Below are 24,686 nucleotides of genomic sequence, written 5' to 3' on the forward strand. Positions count from 1 at the left end.
AGCACTGATGAAGACTAATTTCTGATTTCTTGTACCTTGCCAATATACATATAAGACCCCACTGACGAAGATTTACATCTGATTTCTTGTTAAAAGACAAAAGATTCACGGTTGGTGCATACATCAATGTGTTCTGTAACAAGTTTAGCTTCTGCAGACAATGAATAATTCACCGTAGGAATAACATGGGCATCCTCCCTGTATTGATCAACGGTTTTTGATGTTATTAAAACAATTCCTGACTGGCAGTGCCAAGTGTGCTCAACCTGGAACCAAGGATGGGTGGGGAAGAGAGAGAAGGTGTGGTGCCGTGTTCATCACCCTCTGGCATGCAAGATACCATGATACACAACAGTATCGGTACACATGGCTGTGTGTGTGAGTGAGTGAGTTTGGTTTAACGTTGCTTTGAAAAGTACTTCAGTTACACTGCCGTGTGTCAGCTTCATAGTCCCCTCAATGACTATTGGCTTGTCCCCTCAATGACTATTGGCAAGTCCCATTAATGACCATTGGCTAGTCCCATCAATGACCATATTGAACAGTCTCCTCAATGAACGTATTGGCCGTGTGTCAGCTTCATAGTGCCCTCAATGACTATTGGCTTGTCCCCTCAATGACTATTGTCCTATTAATGACCATTGGCTAGTCCCATCAATGACCATATTGAACAGTCTCCTCAATGACCATATTGGCTAGTCCCCTCAACAACTATTGGCTAGTCACCTCAATAAGTATTGGCTAGTCATCTTAATGACCATTTGCTAGTCCCCTCAATAACTATTGGCTAGTCCCCTCAATGACCATATTGAACCAGTCCCCTCAATGACCACTGGCTAGTCCCCTCAATGACCATATTGGCTAGTCCCCTCGATGACTATCGGCTAGTCCCCTCAATGACCATATTGAACCAGTCCCCTCAATGACTATTGGCTAGTCCCCTCAATGACCATATTGGCTAGTCCCCTCAATGACTATCGGCTAGTCCCCTCAATGACCATATTGAACCAGTCCCCTCAATGACTATTGGCTAGTCCCCTCAACAACTATTGGCTAGTCCCCTCAACAACTATTGGCTAGTCCCCTCAATGACCATTGGCTAGTCCCCTTAATGACCATATTGAAAAGTCTCCTCAATGACCATATTGGCTAGTCCCCTCAATAACTATTGGCTAGTCCCCTCAATGACTATTGGCTAGTCTCCTCAATGACCATATTGGCTAGTCCCCTCAATGACTATTGGCTAGTCCCCTCAATGACCATATTGGCTTGTCCCCTCAATGACCTCTGGCTAGTCCCCTCAGTGACCATATTGGCTAGTCCCGTCAATGACCATATAGGCTAATCCCCGCAATGACCACTGGCTAGTCCCCCTCAAGTTTGACCTACACTATCGGTGTTATATTCTATAATTAATCTTAACACAGCAGTAGTCTTCCCATATAAAAAATAAATGATATAAACTGATTCATGCTGAAAGAATCCTACTGATTCAAATGATAACAAAGTTTGTCTACACACAAACTAAATAGTCAATATATTTTCAAAAGGGGGCTAAGGTTGAAAACTGTTCCCACCTAGCAACCCAAAAATTGAATGACAGAGTTATATGTTAGCCACCTGCAAACAAAGCCAAAATGAACTGAAGTACGTCTTTCACAGCTACGAAGTTCATGATCTGACCTTACGACAAACATTTTTTGATAGTTTTTAAAACCTTTTTAAACAGAACAATGTCTTTGTGATGAGTACTTCACCATGTAGAATATGGGTGTGCCATGTCGTGATTCGGCCTCTAAGTGTACCGTACTCGAGTGTAGGTCAGCTGTAACTTGACACAGGATGACCTACTTCCTACTGGAATAGTTGTCATGTGATGTCATGATCATAACCACGCCACTGCTTTTGTTATAACCGCCCTTGTGAACCAACCAGCTTCCTATGAAATATATGATTCCCACTATATTTCTAACAGAGACCCCATCAGAACACGCCTGCAATAGTTCTACACTTGCTCATTAGCAAATAGTCTCATACAAGTGCTAAAGAACAGACAACGTACATATCAAAAGAAAAGGTCAGTTGGGCAAGGCTAATGATAACCCTCTTCACATTTCAGTTTAACCCTTGCACAGCTCCAGGAGAGGTTATGGCAGGCAGACGTCAAAGGCGGCCATATTGATTTTGTTCACATGACTTCACTAATGAGCCGTAGGAAGCTTCTAACTTGTGAAAAGCTGCGATAAACGTTACTAATGACTTAACACCAATCTCCCTGACATTTGTCTCCCCTTTAGTGACCAATCAAATCTCTTTTCTCTTATAGGACCCTACTGACCAATCAAATTTATTTTCTTGCATGTTCATGGCCAACTTCAGCAGACACTATGGATGTGCGTAATTACCAGTATCTCGGTAAATTAAGGTTAATTCTTTCCACGATACGTATATCTATATATCGGGTGATGTCAAATAGCGATTTTTTAATGTCATTTTCTTGCCAAAACCCTTCACAGCCTGCAGCAATGCCTCCCGAGCCGCAAGATGGATGCATATTCATTGACTGAGTAAACATCATGTTGTACCAGTATCTTGTTTTGTTCCATTTATGAACTTTAATTTATACCTTAATGTATCAGATTGCTGCTAAATTCAAAATTTAAAATTATACAATGTATCGTGATAGGTATCGCAACATCTAGTCATTTCTCTGTAGACTGCAGTAATATTTGGCTACTTCCAATATTGGTTTCGATTTAAGCACATGCTACCCAGCTCAATCAATAAAGACATGCCTGAGTATTCTACAGGCAGGATTACAGCACTCCGGTAAATTTCCCACAAAGCTCTGCACCTTCCCCCGAAGGAACACTGGATACAATGTCACCTTGACATGCATGTTCCAAATCTGGGATTGAAAAATTCATTTGTACATGCTCTTTGTCTTCTCCGAATTCAGACATACCGTATTCAACATAATAAGTGCCCGTAGCACTCTCAAAATTAGAAATAGGGGACGCTTCTTATTGAAATATAATTTTGGTGACTTAACTGATAATTAGGGGGCACACATTATACACGAGTGCATATTATACACGAATAAATAAGTTTTGTGTACATTGATCAATTGGAAGGGACGCTTATTGGGATTGTTCACTTGCTAATATATTAGCAAATATCCCTGTGGAGGCTTAGTACGTCGAATATGGCGACAGCAAAACATCTACACTCAATGAAATTCATGTGAATCCCAAAATGACACAGATTGTTGAACAAATATTCATCAGAAGTTGGTTTGAGATTATGTTTTTCAAACAGTAAAACCCTGTGTTCCCAATCTTGCACATAGGTAAGGAAGTGTAAATATTGGCTTTGGCATTTAACAAAAAATTTGAAAACCTTTTAATGCTACCAACGAGAAAAACCCCACAGAGAAACGCGACCCCGAATTGTCAACAACACGTATAACAGATACGAGACCACATAACACGCAGGAATGATATCAGAGTGTTGAATAAACACAACAGGTAAGATGTACATGCTGATTTTCAACATGTTCCATTAATCCTTTCGTCATGCAAACTTCCATTCGGAGTAAACAGTAGGTCGCAAATGCTGTCTAAACACCAGTCCACACATAGACGATAATACCAGCTACTGGCATTGTTTGAACAAAAGATTGAAGGCACAAAACGATCATTATCTGTTGTAAATAGCTATTAAGGAATGATGGGCATTGTCTTACTACCCACCATCAAAACACTGACGAAGCAGGCATTAACATGATGACTGGGTGACATGGTGATCGCCATAGTAACTGGGCTCATCGGTATTGTCGTTTCAGTCCCATGTCGTGTCTTCAATATCACACTTCCTATGCTTGTCGTAAGAGGCGACTAACGATAACGGGTGGTCAGACTCGCTGACTTGGTTGGTGCATTTCATCGATCCCAAATGTGTGGATCGATGATCATGATATCAATCACTGGATTGTCTGTTTGATTATTTACAATCCGCCATCATATAGCGGGAATATTGCTGAGTGCGGCGGAAAACAATAAACCAAACCAATCATGGGTATTATATACTTGTGTAACATTGTATAACTGTGAGTGGATGGAAGTTAACATTGTATAACTCTATATCTGTGATTGGATGGAAGTTAACATCGTATAACTCTGTTTCTTTGAGTGCATGGAAGTTAACATGGTATAAGTTTATATCTGTGAGTGGATGGAAGTTAACATGGTATAAGTTTATATCTGTGTGCTGACGGAAGTTAACATTGTATAACTTTATATCTGTGTGAGGATGGAAGTTAACATTGTATAACTTTATATCTTTGAGTGCATGGAAGTTAACATTGTATAAGTTTATATCTGTGATTGGATGGAAGTTACCATGGTAAAACTCTATATCTGTGTGTGGATGTAGGTTAACATGGATAATGTGATCAGGGTTAGTGGGGAAAACTAGTTAGTTAGGGACCTGCACCTGCCTATCATTGAGTAGGCCCATGAGTGGTCACCTGTCTGTCAGGGGATTGTGTAGTGGTCACAGCAGTGTGACATGTGCAGGACATCAATACTGTACTTCCAGCTGTGGCCTATAAGCAAGTAAGGCAGGCGAGACGAGGAACAGCTGTCTGCAGTACCAGATCACCAAGGCTGATGACGGAATGAAATATGGATGGTACCCACTGCTGATGAGGCCAGCATCAGATTGCTGGTATCATATGTGTGTGATGTAAGTCTCAACATCTGTGAGCAGATGGAAGTTATCATATGGTATCTTCAGTGTGATGTTGCTCCGAGGAGAACAGTCCTTGTTTCATTCCCTTAATGACGAGGCAAGGTATCAACAAGTACCATCATTTAACATCTTTTGGTTTGATTTTGGCCAGGGATCGAACCAGTGAGCTTCCACTCTCCGGGCACATGTTCTATCTACTAGACTATGGAGGCAGTCACATATCACAGAGTGGCTTACCTACGAAGTTGAGTTCTGATCTATGAGAATGAAGTTTCTGATGGTGGGGTTGTTATTTCTCTTGCATCTATATCTCAGGTCTTGACATAATTCAGCAATTTGAGCCACCAGTCCCAAGAACAAATCTCATTCAATCTGTTTCAATCTATCCCATAGCTATACTGGTCCCTGTACTAAGACAATATCTACTGAAAATAATGCCAAAATACACATTCAGGTTCAATCAGGTTCAATCAAGTTCAATCAGGCTCATTCAGGCTCGTTCAGGCTCGTTCAGGCTCATCAGGCTCGTGGACACATGAATCCTATTCGGTGATATATTGAAGAGATAGTGAGTGAGGGAGGGTGATTTTTAGACCACTTTAAAATGTTTAAATAATAGTGTAGCTATTTATAGGTACACATAAAAAGGCGGCATCTGCCGTACCAATGCTGGGCATCGAACCCATCTGTAAGTCTTCAGCAGAACGAGGGAATCCATTAACCAGCTTCCCTACTCGTATCCCAGAATCCCACTGGGCAAAACAGATACAGGAAGAACATCTGTGTCAACTGCAAGAGAGGGTAATTTCCTTATACCATACCCGGAAGCTGCAACTTGAGGCAGTCACCAAGTCAGTAAACCAACAATGTTAAGTGATTATTACAAGTGGGAGAGTGAGTGAGTTTGGTTTAAAGCTCCTTTGAACGTTTCAGTTGCATCACGGCGTAGGAATCTGATGTGGGAGGAAAGGTCAAGGTCAGGCAGGTTTAGTCATGTACCACTGAAACCCACAGGGGATGGTGCTGACGCACTAAAAACACAGTCAGGCAAATATTGGATTTGAACCCACAATAATAGGTTTAGGACACCCCTAGGGATGCAGCTTGGCACATTGAATTGAGGTGCCCCTAGACTACTGGCCTCGAATCCCTTTAGCGATATGAAACTATAACAATCACCTTGTCAGTCACCCATCAATTCTAAGCAATACTAAAATTTCATCACTGTCACTTTGTACTTGAGTGGAACGCTAATGACATAGCATTCCCATCGCATTAAGAAATCGGTCAAATCAATGTTATATTTGGGAAAACACTTTCTTAGTAAAGTGCAAAATCTTGTAATTTTGGGTGGAGTCCCATTCGGGATTCGAACCCACACTCTCAGAATATGGCACCCTAATCGCCATCCCACGTATATTGTCAAGTCTCACAACAGATTTCTTGGGACCAATTCCAGTCCAGCTTCTACACACAAGACAGAGCCACATGCTTAGAGAGCAAGGTTAAGCTGTAAATACACCATTACAAGGTGCCAGTGTTCCACCTATCAGTGTAGTTGGCTCATGGCAGGGTCATCCAGTGGTGTTCCAATTGATTTGATCAAAACCATGTCGGTTGACCTCAACGATTTATTGATCGTGATTTCCGTAGATCGACTTGGGTCGGCTGTACAGGGTGAAGCCAACAGTGGTAACTGTATTTATGTTTGTCACAATATTTTGTGTTATCCTAAGTGATGAATAAATCAAAGCACGACTCAGATCAATCATCTACCGCCAGCGTTGATTGTGAGGTGCTTCTGTACAGTGTTATTCTCTTCCAGTAGTGTTAATGGTTCGGTGTCATGCTGATTACAACTAGTGAGTGAGTGAGTTGGGTTTAACACGCTTTTAACATTATTCCAGTTATATCACGGGGTGTCAGCTTAATGTAGGAGGAAAGCCTGAAGTGATGCAGGTCTCAGAGGTTTACCACTTTGGTGAAACCCACGAGCACGGGTATGGTGCTGACAAACCTAGAAACATAATCGGGGCGAAGTAATGCTTACCCCTTGCCGGTATTTCTCCCCTGATACTTGACCGTCCTCATTACACAGCAGTATGTCAACCAGGAACAGATATCAAGTTCCAACATGCCCCCAACAACACTACAATGTTAATGTGACCCAATATGCCCCATACACATGGCTGTACAATGTTTATGTGGTAAAATATGCCCCATACACACAGAGGTACAGTGTTTACGTGGTCCAATATGCCCATACACAAAGAGGTACAATGTTTACATGGTCCAATATGCCCCATACACACGGAGGTACAATGTTTACATGGTCCAATATGCCCCATACACACGGAGGTACAATGTTTACATGGTCCAATATGCCCCATACACACGGAGGTACAATGTTTACGTGGTCCAATATGCCCCATACACACGGAGGTACAATGTTTACATGGTCCAATATGCCCCATACACAAAGAGGTACAATGTTTACATGGTCCAATATGCCCATACACACAGAGGTACAATGTTTACATGGTCCAATATGCCCAAACACACGGGGGGTACAATGTTTAAATGCTGAAATGTTACAATGCTGAAATCCCAGCCAATTCCCAACACTATACACCCGTAAGGGTTAATTTTCTATATTTCTTAATATGACGTGGATTATTATTCATTTATTTCTAATTGCTTACAACTCAGGGGAATTTGGCTTGTTTGCCTGTTGGTTGTCATGACAACACAGTCACAACAACAATAAGAATCAGACATGTTTGCACATCTGTCAATAGTGCTATAAAAAACATTTGAATACCTGCCAAGCCACACTTGCATCAATATTAACACAGTCTCTGTTCAGACTGGACCAAATCATTCACACTTGAAAACAATACCCACTCCCCGTGGATACACTGCGTCAGATCAGCCATTATCTAAAAAAACCTTTGAAAGGACTACATATTGTAAAATTGATACTCTGCAATTTGATCCAAAGAAATTTCGCTGTCCCAAACTGAAGCTCTGTCATACTGACCTATACAGAAATTGTACTCAAACACTGTCTCTATAACTGTTATCATCTGTGTAAGTTAGGTGTCATAGCCGCTTGATGCTATAGGCTGTGAACAATACAGGGTTTGAGTGATGTTTATCACATCTCCTGATGCCGGCATCCCCTGGTGCTGAACAGACCCAGTCACTTCAAAGGGCCGAGTCAATTCAGTCCTGACTGTAAGTAACAATTGTGGGCCACGTCAGTAATGGTCCCTTGGTCAACCATAGCTGCTATCTAAATACAAGGCACGTCGTAAAAACACAAAGACCATACAACTATTTCTTTATAGATAGTGTCGTACCGCCCAGCCTGTGAATATTACATGTATATCCTTTGTACATGTTTCTTTATAGCCGGCCAAAAATAAACATATATTTATGGTATGAATATGAATAATGTTCAGTGGGTTAAAAAAAGGTCTGCCAATCCAAAAAATCGGAAATGGACATAGAAGTTAAAAAAAGGGAGCTCTACAGGACTAAAGCTGACTGTTAACCCCGTAACTTCTAATCCAACAACCTGAAACAGTTTCACACTACCCCAAACCTATTAGGCAAAGTTGCACATCACATTTTTCCTCTCGAGTGATCAAAAGATTATTTTTTCCTTTCAACCTAAAACTCAAACGAGCGTTATTGACGCTGAAATGTTTTCAAGGAATGGCTACTGACATTTTCATTCCTTCGGGATTCAGCCGAGTTGAACCGAGGCTGGCCTGCAGGGGGCGCCATCCATATTTGATGACCCCTCACAAGAAGTGTGTCTTGGCGATCTGAGCAAATTGGTATGCGCCATTACTGACTGACAGGTGAACCATGGGTAATATAGTTATTGCATTCATCCGAGGGAGTCTACATCGTGAACTCCACGGCAGGGCTCCTGGGACGCACACACATCAACCGAGGTGGTGGTGATGGCAATTACTGCGTCTCTATGTTATGCAGTCACACAATTCTGTCAAGACATTATTCTGACAGTTTCACAGTTTCAATGTTGACTAGTTATCTATGTTTGAAGTTTGAGTTTGGCTCTCTGTAAAGATGCTGAAATTATCTGTATCCTCCTCCATCAGACACAGCTGTCATACTGCCCTGTTGGGACTTTTTTGTTCATCTCGGCTTGCAAACCACCACATCTGTTTCTCAAATTCTGATATGCACTGTGTTACTCAAAATCAATATGACCACAAACATTAATGAAATCTGTAGATTTGAAAAGAAATCTTGTTGCAGGTGTACCAAATTAAGGTGAACAATCGTTATATTTGAATGCTATGTTGCTTCTGTTTTTCTTTAAATACTCCAGTCAGCACTATTCACGCTACATCACAGCCGCATGCAAATAATGAAACTCAGGCATTGAGAGCATTTGATATCCAAACTAGAGGTAGAGAGCATTTGACATCCAAACCAGAGGAAGAGCATCTGAAATCCAAACCAGTGGTAGAGCATTTGACATCCAAACCAGAGGTAGAGAGCATCTGACGTTCAAACCAGAGGTAGAGAGCATCTGACATCCTAACCATTGGTAGAGAGCATCTGACATCCTAACCAGAGGTAGAGAGCATCTGATGTCCAAACCAGAGGTAGAGAGCATCTGACGTCTAAACCAGAGGTAGAGAGCATCTGACATCATACCAGTGGTAGAGCATCTGATGTCCAAACCAGAGGTAAAGAGTATCTGACGTCTAAACCAGAGGTAGAAAGCATCTGACATCCATGCCACTGGTAGAGCATCTGATGTCAAAACCAGAGGTAGAGAGCATCTGACATCCATACCAGTGGTAGAGCATCTGATGTCCAAACCAGTGTTAGAGAGCATCTGACGTCCAAACCAAAGGTAGAGCATCTGACATCCAAACCAGAGGTACAGCATCTGACGTCCAAACCAGAGAGAGAGCATCTGACGTCCAAACCAGAGGTAGAGAGCATCTGACGTCCAAACCAGAGGTAGAGCATCTGACGTCCAAACCAGTGGTAGAGAGCATCTGACGTCCAAACTAGAGGTAGAGAGCATCTGACGTCCAAACCAGAGGTAGAGAGCATCTGACGTCCAAACCAGTGGTAGAGAGCATCTGACGTCCAAACCAGAGGTAGAGAGCATCTGACGTCCAAACCAGAGGTAGAGAGCATCTGACGTCCAAACCAGAGGTAGAGCATCTGACGTCCAAACCAGAGGTAGAGCATCTGACGTCCAAACCAGAGGTAGAGAGCATTTGACATCCGAAACAGTGGTACATTAGGAGCCAAGGTTTTAACCTAGTTTGTGTGTATGTTGTTTAACACAGCACTAGGCAATATTCCAGGAATGTGCTATATAATCTGGTACCCATCACAGGACAGATGAACCCTTGCATCCCTATGATCACATTTGGAGTCCAAACATTCATCACAAATGTCCCCGAGGTTAAGGTCAGTAAAGAATATATGCCCCAAAGGTAAAGATCTGCTAAGGACAAATGTCCCAAAGGTAAAGGTCTGTGTAAGACAAATGTAAAAAAAATAAAGGCCTGTTAAGGACAATGTCCCAAAGGTAAAGGTATGTGTAGGACAAATGTAAAAAAAATAAAGGCCTGTTAAGGACAATGTCCCAAAGGTAAAGGTACGTGTAGGACAAATGTCCCAAAGGTAAAGGTGTGTGTAGGACAAATGTAAAAAAAGATAAAGGCCTGTTAAGGACAATGTCCCAAAGGTAAAGGTATGTGTAGGACAAATGTCCCAAAGGTAAAGGTGTGTGTAGGGCACATGTCCCTAAGATAAAGGTCTGTGTAGGGCACATGTCCCAAAGGTAAAAGTCTGTGTAGGACAAATGTCCAAAAGGTAAAGGTGTGTGTAGGGCACATGTCCCTAAGATAAAGGTCTGTGTAGGGCACATGTCCCAAAGGTAAAGGTCTGTGTAAGACAAATGTCCCAAAGGTAACGGTCTGTGTAGGGCACATGTCCTAAAGGTAACGGTCTGTGTAGGGCACATGTCCCAAAGGTAAAGGTCTGTGTAGGGCACATGTCCCAAAGGTAAAGGTCTGTGTAGGGCACATGTCCCAAAGGTAAAGGTCTGTGTAGGGCACATGTCCCAAAGGTAAAGGTCTGTGTAGGGCACATGTCCCAAAGGTAAAGGTCTGTGTAGGACAAATGTCCCAAAGGTAAAGGTCTGTGTAGGGCACATGTCCTAAAGAAACATTTCATGCATTGAAAATAAGGAGAAACAAAGTTCAGCACACTTGCATCTATACAAATTGAATCCGACAAAAAGTTTGCCAACTACACAGTACATCGATATTCTGTTACATTCTTACTGCTTATTACGACAGACTTCTGTTGTTTTATCTACCAGTAACACACAACAAATACATTTAAAACAAAGAAAAAAAATTCCGAGTCCCAGATCAATGAGAAAGCTATGTTTGATTATACACCCAGACAGTGGATAAATTGACTTGAAGAAAGGCACCTGCAAGATATGTCCCTCATCCAAAGACAAACCCCAATTCATCTATCCCCAAGCTCCAACCAAAACCTTATTAGCCTGCTAAAATGAGTTTTATTCATGAAAATGCCTTTCATGTGTTGGTGAGTTTGTTTGTGACGGACACAGAGAAGGGACAATTAGCCATGGTGCCTGTAGCCTGCCTGTCATTATCACAGCACAAGAGCCAGTATCCGCCATTAGAGTCCAAGACTGGCGCCTCCTGGAGACATGATTGATACACCGTTATTCTCCTAATAATCCACACCTGAGTCAGCCAGTGTCCTCACTGGCTTTCACTGACTCCATTGTCTGACAATCCCAACCCACAAGAGACAAACACAATTCTCCGTCATTCTCGACCCACAAGACACAAACCTCATTCTTGACCCACAAGACCTAAATTCCATTCTGATAATCTCAACCCACAAGACACAAACCCCCTTCTCGACCGACAAGACACAAACTCCATTCTCGACCCACAGGACCTAAACTCCATTTTCTGACAATCTCAACCCACAAGACACAAACCCCTTCTCGACCTACAAGACACAAACCCCATTTTCAACGCACAAGACCTTAACTCCATTCTCTGACAATCTCGACCCACAAGACACAAACCCCTTCTCGACCTACAAAACACAAACCCCATTCTCGACCCACAGGACCTAAACTCCATTTTCTGACAATCTCAACTCACAAGACACAAACCCCATTCTCAACCCACAAGAAACAAACCCCATTCTCAACCCAGAAGACCTAAACTCCATTCTCTGACAATCTCGACCTACAAGACACAAACCCCTTCTCGACCTACAAGAGACACAAACCCCATTCTCGACCCACAGGACCTAAACTCCATTCTCTGACAATCTCAACCCACAAGACACAAACCCCATTCTCGACCCACAAGACTTAAACTCCATTCTCTGACAATCATGACCAACTGTCCAAGATATGACCCTCATTCTCTGCCAATCGAGACCTAAATGCACAACAACTGCATAATCACATTTAGCTGATAAAGCACTATTCCATTAAATCTCTCTCATCATCAGATGAAGTTACCAGATGGCCTTGCAGCTGTGGTGTGTAGGTGTCAATTGGAAGGAACACAAGTCGTGGACACAAGCCTATAGCAAGAAGCACCCTCCACAGCAACACTCAGATAATTAGTTGCATACAAGCACTATCTTTGTGATCTTCACTGGATGCCTTAAGCAAGCTCATCTATGTCAGTCTGACTTGTATTAAGAAAATGTTGTAAGACCGTGCGATGTGTGTGTGTGTGGGGGGGGGGGGGGAGAGAAAAAACAGAGGTTATGGCTCTTCGCCCCAAATATTCATGATGGTTCCAATTTCAATTAAATACTTTCCTCTTGGAATTCTTCATAATTTATTGTGTTTTGAAGGTTTTAAGCTACATGTTTTAATTATCGTTTTTCTAAAGAATTTGTTTCTTTCGATTGTTTCTTCTCTCACATTTTACATATTTCTGGGCGGAGGAATTAAAAAAACACTGATTTTCTTTATATTTTATTTTCAGATTTCAATTTTTTGTAGTTGGCAGATTCCTTAACAAAGTTTTAAAAAATGTCTGTCCTAAATTAGCATTTCGGGTTTATGATTGATCATACTTATGTCTGCCTACAATGTCTGTCACATAGATGTAATTAAGGTGACTGAAGACAAACGTCACTCACTCATTCACAACCCTGTGGGCAAATGCTTCGAAACAGGTTGCTGGGGATCAACAGTAAACCTGAATCTCCATGTGGTCTCAGTCACAAGTACATGATTAAAAGTATCAAGGGACAACAACAACAACAACAACAACAACAACAACAACAACAACAACAACAGACTATTTATATTGCGCATATTTCTAAACCACCCAGAGGCATGCTCAAAGTGCTATTATTACCCCAGTCACTGCTTCAGTGTGCACTCAAGAATCATTCTCAGCTCCCTGGGGAGTATACAACCCTACCGGGTACCCATTCACTGCTAGATCAACAACAGCAGCTACATAAATGGAGTTGACACCAAATGGCCAACAATTGGAAACTGCAGGATCTGCATCAGAAAGACTCGAGTGTCGACACCACCGACCTGATGGCGTAGACACGTTTTAAGGCTGTTCATATCCTGTACTAGATGTTTTTAGAATGGTTGGACTGACCCAAAGTAGTGCGAAGCAGCATTCTTCATGTTCAACCTACATCACATCAAGCTTTGAACCAATGTTTGGCACCGAAACTATGGTTTGACCACTTCACTATCCACTACTCCAGACTGCCCTGAGAACCACACACACTCTCAGCAACTCACACAGACAGCCACCAACCCACATAAATTGGCTTCGAAGATAATTAACATTTATTGGCCCACCAAGCAGTTGTGACCAAGGTTTAACTGCTTCGAAAGTCATTCACTAAATCTAGTAGATGAGATAAGGGACGCTTATGGACAATGAACAGCACCCAGCACCCAGGTTTAATATGAGAAAGCTAAGCTCTTCATCTCCCAAGGCGCTTTACATCCCTGAATGTTCACTTCACACTATTAGATGCAACATTGCCTTTTTAAGAAAGACGAGCATGAAAGAACAAGAAGGGACTTTGTCTAAATTAATTCTTCATTATTTCCACTTTATTCGCCTCCACGTGGAATATCTTCCACACTCCTCAGTCTGAATCAACTTGAAGTATTTCCCCATCTACTAGGGGGATTCTTCCTGCCAATAGGGTAGGTTTGATGTCCATTTCCATCTTGAAAATTACAAGGTAATTCTCCATGGATCTAAGTTTTTCTCAGAAAATGGATATCCCTGTCATCAAATTAAGGGTAACGTGCTGCCCCGGGGACCAATCATGGCTACGTAGGACTTGGACCAGATGAAAGGCTAACCTATTGGGTGGAGGAGATTAAGCCTTTTCCTATTTGTTCCGGTCTTAAATGTCTGCATTAACCTGTGAGGTGAAATTGGGTTTAACATCGCGTCCAAGATTAATGAACTTATATAGCGATGTGCATGCACGTGTGTGTGTGGCTGCTTGTACTAGTCCGGACTGAGGCTGATTTATAGTGCTAGCTCATTGAGATACCATGCCGCAGTTTAACATGAATACCCCACACAGATATACTTGTGAGATCTAATCATAGTGCGAGAGTGAAAATAGGACTGAGACAGTATTCTGTAGACAGCTGTCTACTGAATACTGCCTCAGTCCACAGAACTACAACTGTCTACTGAATACTGTCTCAGTCCACAGAACTACAACAGTCTACTGAATACTGTCTCTGTCCACAGAACTACAGCTGTCTACAGAATACTGTCTCTGTCCACAGAACTACAGCTGTCTACTGAATACTGTCTCAGTCCACAGAACTACAGCTGTCTACAGAATACTGTCTCAGTCCTATTTTCACTCTCGCACTATGATTAGATCTCACAAGTATATCAGTGTAACTCTAAAGTTGCATGAAAGTGTTGAACCTCTGGTATCTCTATAAGAAAGTAGATCCAACCTCCCCTTCACACCTAACAGTACTGATCTGATACAATGATAGCACTGTGTGACCTAAACTCTACCTCTCGTGATGTGTCAGTATACTCTGACGGATTGATGCAGATAGACCCACCGTCTGTAATCCTACCCAGAAGATCTTTGATTGTTCCACTGGTTTGGTATACCTGAACCTCCCTGAATGAGTCCAGTGGAGATTACAGGACTAAGCCAAATTCCACAAAACGATCGTAGCACTATGAGTGAGTGAGTATGTTTTTGCGCTGCTTTTAGCAATATTCCAGCAATATCACAGCGGGGGACCCCAGAAATGGTCTTCACACATTGTACCCATGTCAGGAATCGAACCCAGGTCTTCGGCGTGACGAGCGAACGCTTTAACCACTAGGCTACCCGCCCCTCGTAGCACTATGACAGTCATACCCTAGATTCTACCCTTGCTCAAAAAGGTATCTGGAGCTCTGCCATACATGTTGGTTAATATATGAAGACTTACTCATATTCCAAAGATATTAGATTGTACGATGCACAAACGAACATACTGGAATGTGGTGTAAGCCGATGCTAACGAACCATCACGTGACGTCATAGATCCATGACTCAGAAGCACCATTTGTCTGATGCACGATTGGCATGTAAAGTTTGGAAATAAACGAGACTGATTGTGAGTTTTGTCATTAATTGGTACACAATGGAAACTTCTCGACGTTGATACTTGTCTATATGTTTCTATGCTTCACGTTTCTTTTGGCAGTGCGTATAAATACCAGACAGTCGGTCGAGTCATACACTGCCGATATATAACAGACACTGGGGCTGACATTGAATGTTTTGTCCACCTGTTGCCATGTTCTCTATAAAGCATAACATGGAGTTATCATGTGGCTGGTGGAGCATGGTTTTGTTTGTTTGTTTGTTTGTTGCTTAACGCCAAACTCAGCAATATTTGCTATATGACGGCGGTCTGTAAATTATCGTGTTTGGACCAGACAATCTAGTGATTGACATCATGAGCATCGATCCACGCCATTGAGATATATGACAATCTAGTGATTGACATGCCTGACCACCCGATCCCGTTAGTCGCCTCTTACGACAAGCACAGTCGCCTTTTACAGCAAGCATCAGAAGACCTATTCTACCCCGGATCTTCACGGGTAACGCCTTTGTTAAAGCAGGGGAGCTAAGATCCCTTCAGCGCTACAATTGCCTTCAGGAACAGACCCCTGCCACTATTCTGCAGCACCTCAAAGATCTACTACAATGGTGAGAGTATCCAAACGTTGGCTGTGTGATACGATTCATACCACCATACAAGAACAGTGTTCCCGCTGGCTTTTGAAACTGCCAGTACTGGTGGACTTGCAACTCTAAAACCAGTCCCCCCTAATTTTTGTCAGTCACAACCTTCAAAACAAAAAATCATTTAAATATAACCTGGTCTTAATTCTTTCAACATGATCAATGCAGTGTACATTCATAGCTGACAAATGCAATGACGTCATCTCTGAAGTAACTTAGTTAAATCTACACATCATTCACACAAAGTTCGGTCACAATTTTCTCTCTTTATTTGAATATTTCACTTTGGTTCAAGACTAAGTTGCTATAAATAAATAAACATATATATATATATATCCTTGAAGCAAAGCAAAATAAAAAATAGACAAGGGGAAACCCTGATGGTAACAAACAAGCTGACTTCGTTCAAAAAATATACTTTTATGAATATCATCAATGTTTTGTTCAACAACAGGTACTTCATTTGTGGGTACAAAGGGACTGACAGTCACATGAATTACCGGTCCAAGCCTCATTTTACCAGTAAAAAACGGGTAATTGCCGGTTAACAGGAACACTGAAGAAGTGTAATATCCCGATACGACATATCTACTTGACACAACTGGTGTATCTTGTATCGTGACAACATGGACATGCTGCACCACCAGCCCCTGGTTTGCCTGCACCGGGCCTGACCTGACAACACTGTACAAGGCTGGAGCATGACCTACCTTCCACATCCAGTGGTGCTTGGCCTGGCAGTACTTGGCTTCCCGGTAATGGCCGTACTTGTCTGGGTGGGCAGCATTATTACAGTTGCGTTTTAAAGCTCTGCAAGAACAACAACATCAGTGAGTGAGTGAGTGAGGGAGGGAGTGAGTTGGGTTTAACACCGCTTTTAACAGTATTCCAGTTATATCATGGCGTGTCAGTTTAATGTGGGAGGAAAGCCCGAAGTGATGCAGGTCTCAGATGTTCACCACTTCGGTGAAACCCACGAGCACAGGTATGGTGCTGACAAACCTAGAAACATAATTAGGGTGAACCGTGATTCGAGCCCACAATCATAGGTTTCTGGCATGCCCAAGGGACACAACAGCGAATCGCGGCGCCTTAGACGACTGGGCCACCCGTGCCCCCAACAGCAACATCAGGCATGTGTCATAACACTTGTCATTTTGTTTGATTCGGTTTGCGTTCTGTTAAGGGTAACACAAGCGTCACTGGACATTCATTAAAAACAAAAAACAAGAGTCATCAGGAGATGACATATCCCCCAGTTTGGCTACTTCTACCCCACTTTTGGTACATTGCCATTGGATACCTTCAGTTCGGTGAAGAAAAATATAATGCTGTTCAGTATTCTTCAAAATCCAAATCATCAAAAGGGACTTAAAATAAGTTCACCACTAGACGGATGTGTATAGCAAGTTTCTCTGATCGCTACATCCCACCTTTTTCAAGCCGGGGGATAATCGCGTACAAGCCAGTGAAGCTTGCCAGTATCATTATTGGTAACAAATGTCCAGCTATGTGTGCATGTCTGACACAAAATACAAAGTACAACAAAATACGGCATAATCAGATTTAAAAAACAGCCTGAAATTTCAAATAAATCAATAAATAAACAAGAGGAAAAAAACCCCGACCCGCCTAGTGTGTCAGTAGTTTCAAATTAAATAGCTAGGATAGGGTTAGGGTTCGAAAAATTCACACAAAAAATGGAAAATTAATAAAAACAATTTTCTTTCGTTTGACAGCACTCTCCATATGACATAGATTCTATGTACTGAGTTTGAGATGAATCCACTGAATAGTTTAAGAGAAATCACGCGGACAAAGTTTTTGGACAGACAGACAGAGAGATGGACAGACAGATGGATTGAGCCTTGGTATAACTATACACCCCTGACCTTTTAGGTCGGGGGTATAATTAAAATAAACAAAACACAAATAGGCCTCAAGGAAATTGTAATACATGAGAACCTTTAACTTGTGTTATGATATCCATGCCGCTTTTGAACTAGGCTGCATATCAGGTTCATGAGGCCGACCCCTAGCATCTAAAAGGTTGCCCCTTAATTAGCATCTCGCTGTGGAGAGTGAGATAACAGTATCTGAACACAAATGGTTCAAGACAATGAAAGCTGACTCTTGGTTGGTTGGTTGGTTGGTTTGTTGTTCAACGCCGCACTCAGCAATATTCTAGCTATATGACGGCGGTCTGTAAATAATCGAGTCTGGACCAGACAATCCAGTGATTGATATCATGAGCATCGATCCAACCCAATGGGATCGATGACATGCATCAACCAAGTCAGCGAGCCTGACCACCCGATCCTGTTAGTCGCCTTTTACGACAAGCATAGTCACCTTTTACGGCAAGTATGGGTTTTAGAAGACCTATTCTACCCCGGAATCTTCACGGGATGCTGACTCTAGGGCTTGCAGCATATACCACATATACCAGATACAGGAAGGCGATAAATACCACCTAAAGAAACGTGAATACCATGCAGAGCGACAGATAAACAGCATATTTGTGTACCCCCTAAAAATATTCAAAACCCAATTATATGGGGGGTATCATGTGGCAGGTGGAGCGTGGTGTTCTGCACAGGGGGGTATCAGGTGGCAGGTGGAGTGTGGTGTTCTGCACAGGGGGGTATCAGGTGGCAGATGGAGTGTGGTGTTCTGCACAGGGGGGTATCAGGTGGCAGGTGGAGCGTGGTGTTCTGCACAGGGGGGTATCAGGTGGCAGATGGAGTGTGGTGTTCTGCACAGGGGGGTATCAGGTGGCAGGTGGAGCGTGGTGTTCTGCACAGGGGGGTATCAGGTGGCAGATGGAGCGTGGTGTTCTCCACAGGGGGAATCAGGTGGCAGGTGGAGTGTGGTGTTCTGCACAGGGGGAATCAGGTGGCAGGTGGAGCGTGGTGTTCTGCACAGGGGGGTATCAGGTGGCAGATGGAGTGTGGTGTTCTGCACAGGGGGTATCATGTGGCAGGTGGAGCGTGGTGTTCTGCACAGGGGGGTATCAGGTGGCAGGTGGAGCGTGGTGTTCTGCACAGGGGGGTATCATGTGGCAGATGGAGCGTGGTGTTCTGCACAGGGGGGAATCGTGTGGCAGATGGAGTGTGGTGTTCTGCACAGGGGGAATCATGTGGCAGGTGGAGTGTAGTGTTCTGCACAGGGGGTATCATGTGGCAGGTGGAGTGTAGTGTTCTGCACAGGGGGGTATCAGGTGGCAGGTGGAGCGTGGTGTTCTGCACAGGGGGGTATCAGGTGGCAGGTGGAGCGTGGTGTTCTGCACAGGGGGGTATCAGGTGGCAGATGGAGTGTGGTGTTCTGCACAGGGGGAATCATGTGGCCGGTGGAGTGTGGTGTTCTGCATAGGGGGAATCATGTGGCAGGTGGAGTGTGGTGTTCTCCATAGGGGGAATCATGTGGCCGGTGGAGTGTGGTGTTCTGCATAGGGGGAATCATGTGGCTGGTGGAGCGTGGTGTTCTCCACAGGGGGAATCATGTGGCAGATGGAGTGTGGTGTTCTCCACAGGGGGAATCATGTGGCAGGTGGAATGTGGTGTTCTGCACAGGGGGGATCATGTGGCCGGTGGAGCATGGTGTTCTGCACAGGGGGGTATCAGGTGGCAGGTGGAATGTGGTGTTCTGCACAGGGGGAATCATGTGGCCGGTGGAGTGTGGTGTTCTGCACAGGGGGAATCATGAGGCCGGTGGAGTGTGGTGTTCTGCACAGGGGGCAGGTGGCAGGTGGAGCGTGGTGTTCTGCACAGGGGGGTATCAGGTGGCAGGTGGAGCGTGGTGTTCTGCACAGGGGGGTATCAGGTGGCAGGTGGAGTGTGGTGTTCTCCACAGGGGGGTATCAGGTGGCAGATGGAGCGTGGTGTTCTCCACAGGGGGGTATCAGGTGGCAGATGGAGCGTGGTGTTCTCCACAGGGGGGTATCAGGTGGCAGGTGGAGCGTGGTGTTCTCCACAGGGGGGTATCAGGTGGCAGGTGGAGCGTGGTGTTCTCCACAGGGGGGTATCAGGTGGCAGGTGGAGCGTGGTGTTCTCCACAGGGGGTATCAGGTGGCAGATGGAGCGTGGTGTTCTCCACAGGGGGAATCAGGTGGCAGATGGAGCGTGGTGTTCTCCACAGGGGGTATCAGGTGGCAGATGGAGCGTGGTGTTCTCCACAGGGGGGTATCAGGTGGCAGATGGAGCGTGGTGTTCTCCACAGGGGGGTATCAGGTGGCAGGTGGAGTGTGGTGTTCTCCACAGGGGGAATCATGTGGCAGATGGAGCGTGGTGTTTTGCATAGTGGGGTATCATGACATCAAAGAAGCAGCATCTGCTGATGCTCTATCCTCACTACAAGTGTGTCACCGTCACACTTCGATTCAACTCTTTCACCTACATAGACTTTCCTGTGAGAAAGTTGTAAACATCACATAGAAGCGTTTCTATTTATGCATGTACATTTCGTAAAGTTGCCTTCTATAAACTTTATGCTGATGATGCTAATCTACAACAACAAAACTTCTGGCTAATCTCAATGTGTAGTCAACGGTTTAAAAAACTGTTAACAAAGGCAGCTAAGAGCTGCCGCCAGCATTGATTTTCACATATTTTCTGCACAAGATAACTTTGATCCAGAGGATAAACACAGTGGAAAGAATTTTGTAGCATCCCTACCGACCGATGTCATAAAGCACACACGTGTAACGCAGAAGATAAAACAAATTGTAACTTGCATGTGGTACCTTCAGAATCAGGAATGAGAATATGTCCCTATTGGGTTTCAATATTTATGTAATATAAAAGTAGAAAACAAACATATTATGAAAACAGAACTCGCAATATGTTTTCACAACAATGACTTCATGAAACATTTGTTATTTTTTTCAAGGAACATGGGGGTATTAAGTTGTGGTATACATGATACTGTTGACATTGATATGTCTACAGTTGTAAAGTTATTAATATTATTTCATAATTAATCTTTTCAAAGTAACAGCTACATTGTTGTAACACTATTTTATAATGTTGTAAAACTGCACATGGAGACATGCCGATATTGCTCAAATTGAAACCGAAAACGTTGTGAGTGCGTTTGGTTTTTTTCAACCATGAACCCATGAGGGTTACCTCCCTAGTGGTAATATGTTTACCCCTGTGTTCTGACACGTCAGTTATTCACACTGTCCAAAAGTGCTAATATCCCCCTAAACGGAAACTGGGTCAATGTTTCTCCCATAGCGATATGTTGTGTTCCTGTTCATATCATAAACGTGTTTAGTGTAATAATTTACAGTTAGGAATGTTTTCAAAAATATTTTAATAAGTTTTTACATATTTGGGTTGAAGACCTATTCTACCCTAGATCTTCACGGGTATCCATGACATAAGCTCACTTGACTTGCAGACATGTGAGCTAAAACATAATGATGATTTAAGGTAAACCTGTAAACTCTGCATGTGTGAATGTCCCGTCATGTTGTAGGTGATCAAATGTACTTACTGGTCCTTTTTAATGTCTCTGGGACAGTCGTTTGGATGCTCTGACGGAAACCCAGTTTGATATATTTGTTGAGAAAAGGGAAAGAATATCTGCATGACCTGAAACGAGAACAAACAGATTGCAGTGTGACTGATAATCATGGTAATCACAACCAGAGCGGAGACATGCTGGTAATCCCACGGAAAGTTACCACCTCTGGAGCAGGTCTTCCACATGACCAGGACCTCGTTCCTCAAAGATCTTAGCGCTACAATGATTATAAGCCTATGTTAAAGTATGGGACTTATGATCACCTTAGTGCTAAGATTGCTTTGAGGAATGGGGCCCTGGGCCCGTTTCACAAGGCGATCATAGCGCTACGACTACCGTAACTTTAACATGGACATAGTGTTACGATCTCTTCATGAAACGAGCCACAGGAACTGATGTCAACATGCTAGTCACCTACAACAATGTCTACTGATCCAGGCCTCATCTGAAGACTAGTTGTCACCCATATATCTTTCAGTCTCAGAGCTATCATTGTCGTAAGACTATGAATAACTAGGGGAGGTTAGAACATCTTATTGACAAGATCACTTTGTGGAACAGGACGCTGGGTGCAGTTGTACAAAACAACCTTAGCCAGTGATAGAAACTAACAGTTTTAGTCGTCTAGTCCTTATAATGATAACATATAGCAAAACCCTTAAAAAGGGCAAATGCAAGTCCTTAGGATACCTTAACTATTGGGGAGTTTGGCAAGGACTATAGGACAACTGCCAATTTCTAATGCTGCCTTAGCGCTACGATGATCATAAGTCTATGTTAAAGTATGGGAGTTGCGATCACCTTAGTGGTAATATACCATAGCACATGGTAGTATATTCTGTGAGGGGCTAAATGCTGTTTTTAACAGATCACAGTCATCACAAATATCATGTCACACTGTTTCAGCTTAATGTCACACTGCTTCAGCTTAATGTCAAATTGTTTCAGCTTAATGTCAAACTGTTTCAGCTTAATGTCAAACTGTTTCAGCTTAATGTCACACTGTTTCAGCTTAATGTCACTCTGCTTCAGCTTGATGTCACACTGTTTCAGCTTAATGTCAAACTGCTTCAGCTTAATGTCACACTGCTTCAGCTAAATGTCACACTGCTTCAGCTTAATGTCACACCATTTCAGCTTAATGTCACACTGTTTCAGCTTAATGTCAAACTGTTTCAGCTTAATGTCACACTGCTTCAGCTTAATGTCACACTGTTTCAGCTTAATGTCAAACTGCTTCAGCTAAATGTCACACTGTTTCAGCTTAATGTCACACTGTTTCAGCTTAATGTCGAACTGTTTCAGCTTAATGTCAAACTGTTTCAGCTTAATGTCACACTGCTTCAGCTAAATGTCACACTGCTTCAGCTTAATGTCACACTGCTTCAGCTTAATGTCACACTGCTTTAGCTTAATGTCACACTGTTTCAGCTTGATTTCAAACTGTTTCAGCTAAATGTCACACTGCTTCAGCTTAATGTCACTCTGCTTCAGCTTAATGTCACACTGCTTCAGCTTAATGTCACACTGTTTCAGCTTAATGTCACATCTATCATGTTATTACCCCAGTATAAATGTCCAGGATAGTTACCCTGAGATTACATGTACAAAGGTGGCAGTGACAAGGGGAAAATGTAGATTATCATACTCCATGTCAGAATGATGAGATCTGATTGGTCCACGTGATCTTGATAAAATACTATGTAACCCACCTTAGAGGGTATTAAATTTGTCAGCGGGAAAATAAAACTCTTATACCTCTGGCTCACGGTATAAAACCTAACTCGGGACACATAAAACCCCATGTACCCCTCATGATCCTGCTATACTTATACCATTGGAGCCATCACGGGTGTGACACTCAAAAAGTCATGAAACAATCCTTCCAATATAGCTGTTGAAAGTGAATGAAATGTTGACTGATTTGTTAGAGAGGTCAACAAGAGCGAGGACTAGAGAGAGTGTGAAGGAGACACACAGAGAGTGAGTGAGTGAGAGTGACACAGAGAGAGTGTGAGAGAGAGAGTGAGCACAGATCAGTTTCGAGGCACACTACATTAAGTGCTACAGTCTCTCCACATGAGTGATCTAGGATCTAGTTTCATACAGCGTCTACAGTCAGGAGAACCATCACTGCTAGAGGAGCTTACAATTACCTGAGAGTGAGTGTGTCGAGAGAGAAAGAGGGTATCGAGAGAGATCGTGTCAAGAGAGAGAGATTGTCTGTCTAGAGAGGTCGACGAGAAAGGGCGAGAGAGTGTGGAGAAAGAGAGATTGAGTGAGTGAGTGAGTGAGTGAGTGAGAGACACACAGAGAGACTGAGAGAGTGAGCACAGATCAGTTTCGAGGCACACTACATTAAGTGCTACAGTCTCTCCACATGAGTGATCTAGGATCTAGTTTCATACAGCGTCTACAGTCAGGAGAACCCTTACTCCTAGAGGAGCTTACAATTACCTGAGAGTGAGTGTGTCAAGAGTGTCAAGAGATTGTCGAGAGAGGGTGTCCAGAGAGAGAGAGTGTCTGTCTAGAGAGGTTGACGAGAAAGGGCGAGAGGGTGTGGAGAAAGAGAGAGTGAGTGAGTGACTAAGTGAGTGAGTGAGTGAGAGACACAGAGAGAGACAGAGAGTGAGCACAGATCAGTTTCGAGGCACACTACATTAAGTGCTACAGTCTCTCCGCATGAGTGATCTGGGATCAGACCCTGTACTGACACAGTAGATTCATACAGCGTCTACAATCAGGAGAACTCTCACTGCTAGAGGAGTTTACAGTTACCTGGTATTTAACACCATCACTGTAATTCATAGGTCTTGCCACCACAATTATATCTACACTTTCACTGGGACAAGCCATCAATCAGGCCAGGAAATGTATTGTATGCTAATGCGGTGGCCAAGAAAAACGACAGACAATTGAAATGATTGACTAGCTCCCCAGCCTGAGGGCACGAACACCCTCATATAGATACATAATCGTGTTGCATTACCGACTTTCTTTGTAAAGTCTTTATTCTCTTCACAGAGATAAACATCAAAAGCCAATGAATC

General features: G+C 43.1%; 1 protein-coding gene across 2 annotated transcripts in view; it reads right to left on the bottom strand.

The window, feature by feature from the left end:
• The window catches only part of LOC139452613 (alpha-1,6-mannosyl-glycoprotein 2-beta-N-acetylglucosaminyltransferase-like), an 87,259-nt gene that overhangs the window by 17,027 nt on the left and 45,546 nt on the right, over positions 1–24,686 (bottom strand). For both annotated transcript variants that reach the window (XR_011652379.1, XM_071234143.1), the window contains exons 3-4: positions 21,607–21,704; positions 16,818–16,917 (exon numbers count right to left, since the gene is read on the bottom strand). Coding sequence is in view for 1 of the 2 variants with exons in the window: in XM_071234143.1 (XP_071090244.1) it covers positions 16,818–16,917; positions 21,607–21,704 (198 nt within the window). In the remaining variant the exon portion in view is untranslated. The remainder of the gene's footprint in view (positions 1–16,817; positions 16,918–21,606; positions 21,705–24,686) is intronic.

This window comes from Haliotis cracherodii, unplaced genomic scaffold, assembly GCF_022045235.1.
Source record: "Haliotis cracherodii isolate W230 unplaced genomic scaffold, xgHalCrac1.p SCAF_9, whole genome shotgun sequence".
Lineage (NCBI taxonomy): Eukaryota > Metazoa > Mollusca > Gastropoda > Lepetellida > Haliotidae > Haliotis > Haliotis cracherodii.